This window comes from Apodemus sylvaticus, chromosome 17 (genome assembly GCF_947179515.1).
Source record: "Apodemus sylvaticus chromosome 17, mApoSyl1.1, whole genome shotgun sequence".
In the NCBI taxonomy this organism is placed as follows: Eukaryota; Metazoa; Chordata; class Mammalia; order Rodentia; family Muridae; genus Apodemus; species Apodemus sylvaticus.
In genome coordinates this window covers 35,215,518-35,221,517 of record NC_067488.1, presented here as the reverse complement: position 1 = coordinate 35,221,517, position 6,000 = coordinate 35,215,518, and the positions used below count along the sequence as shown (strand labels likewise).

The 6,000-nt window shown below is 40.3% G+C and overlaps 1 protein-coding gene across 1 annotated transcript in view; it reads left to right on the top strand.

The window, feature by feature from the left end:
- Positions 1 to 2,341: 2,341 nt before the first annotated feature.
- Positions 2,342 to 6,000, top strand: part of Dnaaf11 (dynein axonemal assembly factor 11) — a 133,794-nt gene continuing 130,135 nt past the window's right edge. Inside the window, exon 1 of the mRNA XM_052161563.1 lies at positions 2,342 to 2,405. Within this exon, the coding sequence (XP_052017523.1) occupies positions 2,342 to 2,405 (64 nt within the window). The remainder of the gene's footprint in view (positions 2,406 to 6,000) is intronic.

The window sequence follows — 6,000 nt, the reverse complement described above, 5'->3', positions numbered from 1 at the left end:
GCCTGTTAGCTGGTTTGGTTTTGCCTGCTAGGTCTCTCTGGCTTCCCGTAGGCAAAATGGCGGTGGTGCGCAAACGGCCCAGATAAACAACCTCCTGGCCGGGTTGGCACACAGATGGCCCACCGAGCAGCCCAGGGCCTGGGGGCAGTCCAGGGCCTGACCATCTGAGACCCCTGCTATGTCCGCCTCGGGCTATGCCTGTTAGCTGGTTTGGTTTTGTCTGCTAGTCTCTCTGGCTTCCCGTAGGCAAAATGGCAGCGGTGCGCGCTGGCCCGGGCAAACAAGCTCCTGGCTGGGTCGGCACACAGATGGCCCACCGAGTGGCCCAGGACCTGGGGGCAGTCCAGGGCCTGACCGTCTGAGACCCCTGCTATGTCCGCTTCGGGCTATGCCTGTTAGCTGGTTTGGTTTTTCCTGCTAGGTCTCTCTGGCTTCCTGTAGGCAAAATGGCGGTGGTAAGCAAACGGCCTGATAAACAACCTCCTGGCCGGGTCGGCACACAGATGGCCCACCGAGCAGTCCTGGGCCTGGGGGCAGTCCAGGGCCTGACCGTCTGAGACCCCTGCTATGTCCGCCTTGGGCTATGCCTGTTAGCTGGTTTGGTTTTGCCTGCTAGGTCTCTCTGGCTTCCCGTAGGCAAAATGGCGGCGGTGCGCGCCAGCCCAGGCAAACAAGCTCCTGGCTGGGTCGGCACACAGATGGCCCGCCAAGCAGCCCAGGACCTGGGGGCAGTACAGGGCCTGACCGTCTGAGACCCCTGCTATGTCCGCCTCGGGCTATGCCTGTTAGCCGGTTTGGTTTTGCCTGCTAGGTCTCCCTGGCTTCCAATAAGGGTTTTTTTTAAATAAAAGAGTCTTTTTATAATTTTTCCCTTTTATATATTTTTTTCAAGTTTTTGGCACCTGCTGCCACTTGTCTCTAGGAAATGCCAAGAAGTGACAAGACTACTTAATTTGAAGCACTGCCTTGCTTCAGATCAGTGGTGTCTGTATTCTGGGTGACTGTATGCTGTGAGTAGACTTTTGCTGGCACTCAGAGAAGAGCTCAACATGTTATTTCTCATATCCTCTGATATTAGTATTCCTCTCCAAAAGGAAGAGCATCTTTGAGTTTCATAAGACATGGATTTGGAATCAGTGAGAGGGGCTTCTTTGTTACCATCAGTGAAAGTTACCCTGACAACAGAATTGAGAGAACTGGAAAACTATTGGCAAGATCCTGTATCAAGGGAGAGATGCACTAAAGTATTTGGCTTTGATCAAAGAGAGGTCTGACATTTGTCCTCAATGTTAGAAGTAATTTCTTCCTGTCTTCATTTAGGGACCTTGAATCAAATGATTACTCTAACGAAATGATTTATGGAGGGAGCTGATTGCACCCACATAGTTTGGAGTGAAGAATTTCCACATCAAATATACTAACCTTATACTTCGGGTTAGAGGCAACCTCTGAGTCACATGATATCAGTTGATCTGAAGGCTGAGATTAACCACATGGTCAATGAATCACCCCCATGTGGTGGAACACAGATAAAAATATCCTGACACCAAATCTCTGATCAACCTTCTACCCTGGAATGCATTACTCTAAATACAGATACAGGAGAGTGGCATGTCCCTTACCACAAGGAAGAAAAACAGAAAATCCCACCCTCTGTCCCAAGAACTCCTTCTTCAGTAAATCTCTATCTACACTCTTCCTATGTGAAACAGTATCTGAGAATCTAACAGCTTTCCGTAAAAATCTATGAGTCCTTCCAGAAAAGTTCTGAATTTGAGGGTGGTTTTGGAAACCCCCACCCCAGCCCAAACTTGCTTAAAGTGTCATAATTAAAGTTATGGGGAATTTTGTACTTGATCTTGTATGATGTACAATAGAGGCAAGGGATTTGCAGTTTCAGGAACCAGATATTCAGTGGATATTGCAAAGCTAGAGATAGGATAGACAGCTTGACATGACAGCAGCCATTTTCTATGAAGAAACAGTCTGCCCAAGACATCAAGTCCACAGGTTTCTCCAGTGTCTCCATCTGTGAGTGCTCCTTTCAGTAAAGGCTCACATGACTCTCCTACATTGGCTGCCTTTCCAGGATTGAAAGAAAAACAAGGATTATTTTAGCTTTTACAGCAAAATTCTATGGCATAAGATTGTCTTGTTATAGGACTTGGGGGAAATGACTCAGATATCAAAACATGACAAATGTGTACTACAACTATGAAGACATGATTATTTACATGGTATAAATGATTATTTGCTCAGAAGAATATGAAGAATCTACCCACTGAGGATGGGAGGAGCCAGACACACCAAGTATCTATCTTTACCCAGAGGCACTGGAAGGATGGAACTGAGAGGAGAGAAGCCAGCACAGGAGTACATGCCATCAAAGACAAGAGACCTTGAAGGTAACATGACATGCTAGGTGCCTGAGCAAGGAATAATGATGGGCTGGTAATGTAGGTCTAGAGGTGTAACTCATCTTGTGGAGTGCTTGCCTAGTATGCTTGAGTTCAGGGTTCAATCCTCTTGCGCTGTACCATTAGGGCGTGGTGGTACATAATGTATTCTTAGCCCTCAGCTGGTAGAATCAGGGAAATTAGAAGTTTAAGCTCATCCTCAACTACACAAAGCATTTAAGGCCAGTCTAGATTTCATGATACTCTTTCAAAAAGGAAAAGAAGTGGAATTATAAACATTTTCTGATACAGTTAAAGATCTACATGGAAAATATTTCTGATAAAATTGAAGAAATATATAGAAAAACATACTAAAATTGAAGATTATCATGGAAAATTATACAGATAAAATGGTAGGCATAAAAGTAATTCTAAGTTGATTGAAAGTGGAATTATAAACATTTTCAGGTAAAATTGAAGAATTACATGGAAATATTTCTGATAAAATTTAATAAGTATATAGAAAAACACATTAAAAGTGACTATTTCATGGAAAGTTATACAGATAAAATGGTAGACATAAAAAACCTTTCTAAATTAATTGAAGGTTGAATTAAAAACATTTTGTTATAAAATCAGAGATTTACACGGAAAACATTTCTGATAAAATAGAAGAAATATGAAGAAAAACATGTTAAAAATTGAGGATTATCATGAAAAATAATGCAGATAAAATGGTAGACATACAAAAACCTTACTAAATTAATTGAAAGAGGAATTACGAACATTTTCTGATAAAATTGAACATTTACATGAAAAAATATTTTTGTTAGTCTATGTATTTTTATTGGAGAATTGAATCCATTGATGTTAAAAAATATTAAGGAATAGTGATTGTTGCTTTCTGCTATTTTTATGTTTGTGTGATTATCTTCTTTTGGGTTTGTTGGAAGAAGATTAATTTCTTGCTTTTTCTAGGGTATCATTTCCCCTCTTGTGTTGGTGTTTTCCATCTATTATCCTTTGTAGGACTGGGTTTGTGGGGAGATAGTGTGTAAATTTGGTTTCATCATGGATTGTCTTGGTTTTTCCATCTGTGGTGACTGAGAGTTTTGCTGGGTATAGTTGCAATCAACTCAGCAATATTTTTATGCCAGCCATTATTATATCTGCATAAAATTTTCCTTGATAATCTTCAAATTTAACTGATTTTTCTACATCTTTCTACAATTTTATCAGAAATATTTTCCATGTAAATCTTTAATTCTATCATAACATGTTTCTACTTCCTTTTTCAATTTAGTGATGTTTTTTATGTCTACCACTTTACTCTTTAATTTTCCATGAAAATTGTCAATTTTAACATGTTTTTCTGTATACCTCTTCTATTCTATTTTATCAGAAATATTTTCCATGTAAATCTTCAATTTTTTACTTCCTTTTTTCAATAAAAGAACATGCTTTTCAAAAAAAGGAAAAGGGGGCAAATAAAGGAAAGAAAGAAAATGAGAACAATGAGGAGGAGGAGGAGAGGAAGAAGTAATTCGAGTGTATCAGGTCTTATCTATCAGATTAGGATAAAGTAGACCAAATTTCCTTATCAAAAAAGTAGGGAAATATTAATATCCATGTTATAGGGTTACCAAATATGGTGGCAATTACTTTGTGAACAAGGGACATAATGCATTTCAATAATTCAGTCACTCAGCAAATATTTATTGGACATTTTACTCTCTACCCTTATACAGAGATCTAAAAGCCAGAGATGGAAACTCACTGGTAAAGAATAATTTAAAAACAAAACAAAACAAAACAAAACAAAACAAAACAAAAAGCTCTCTTCTTGTCCTTCAGTAGATTCAGTCTAGAGTATGATGCAGCACAGATTTCAGGTTATAAGAGTTTTTCATGAATCACGTCCATCACCTCTCATAAAGACTCATATATGGAAGAATGAGGGGAATAAAGAAGGGAATTAGAGACGAAGGGAAGAAAGGGGAAGAGATGAAGGGAGGAGGGGAGACGGAGAGGAAGAAATGTGTGTAACCTCAGGAACTCACAGTGAAGAAATTGATGTTGCAATAAAGAAATCCTCTTGAAGGACAATTCATACCAAATACAATGGCCACCGTACTGACTACACACTATGAAAACACTAAATTATGTGTAACAATGGAAAATAAGAGCCACATATCTTTTTAGGCCAGGGTCCTTGAAATTGACTCAGTCCTAAAAGGAAAAGTGAAGAAGTAGGAGGTCTATTTTGCTGTTCCTGGAATCTTCAAACAAACCACTCCTCAAGAGTTATTTCATTTACTTTATAGGCACAAAATGTTGCAGTGGTTTGCATGGAAAGTGTGGCTCATCTGGCTATGTTTACAGGAGTCAGGGAAAGGAGGCTATATAAATCAGGATTTGCATAAGCAGACGCTCATCCCGACTGCTAAAACTACTTCATTCACTCTGAGGAAAATGACTTCAGGCAGAGTTGCCACACCATTTCCCAATTCCCCCATTGTCAGTGAATTTTGTAACAACCACAGTACATTGTACAATGTCCTCACACCTCTAGGGTCCTCTGTTTCTGAAAAATGCAGTTCTGGGATGTCAGTTAAGGCAAGGCAAGGCAAATGTAGCCTAGCCTAACCTATAACAAAGAACAAAAATATCCCTGGTTTCATAGCTGTGCTACAAGGGGCAGGGGGCATCCGGTCAGGACCCTGCCCATGGACTAGCTCTCATTATAAATTTGATTTTGCATGTCCCAAGATGAGAAATCTGATGATCTTCCTGGTCTGTCTGCTCTACCCCTCTGACAAGGACACCTTAGTGGTGATTCTACCAAATCCACACACATGGTCATTACACAGGATACAACAGAAATTTTGGATAGATTTCCCCATGAATTCATTTACTCACTTAGAAAATATTTATTAGGCACCCAAGTATCAGAGCCTAGGCAGAGAGTTAGGACTCAAAGGTAGAAACAAAGCATCAGTAAAAGAACTCTCTCAAGTAGGCTTCGGTTTAGAATGTGATGAGATATGGGATTCAGGTTTGCACGCAAAATTCTGGTTCACTATGTTCTAGTAGTATGATTTCACTGGGGCTTTTCATCCTTGCCTGTTATGTGCTATTAATAGCATGACCTGCATCTGGAGCCCTCTGTGAGAATGAATAAGTTAGCAATCTCAAAGCACGTAGGCAAGGTTGAGCACACTTAAACATCTTAGGTGTGCTTAAAACATCTAAAGGATTTTTAACGAGGGTAGACACTCAAGCTGTTGATTGCTTATGAGTGAAGGAATGAAAAAATTCAGTCCCATAGACATCAGAGTTCACAGGATAATTCCAAGGACCTATTGTCACTGTGTCCTCTTGCAGGGGACACCATGTGTTCTTGGGCAGTAGAATAATAGATGGAAGGGATGGGAGGGGTAACTGCTTCTGTCAAATTGTCAAATCGCACCTTGTCCACTTTCATGATGCAGTCACCTAAAGGACACACCTCTTAATATTGTTTATATTGGAGATTAAGTTCCGACATAGCTCCCAAGAGAATCAAAATATATCACCCTCTGTGGAAGGTAGAGAACTTCAGAGT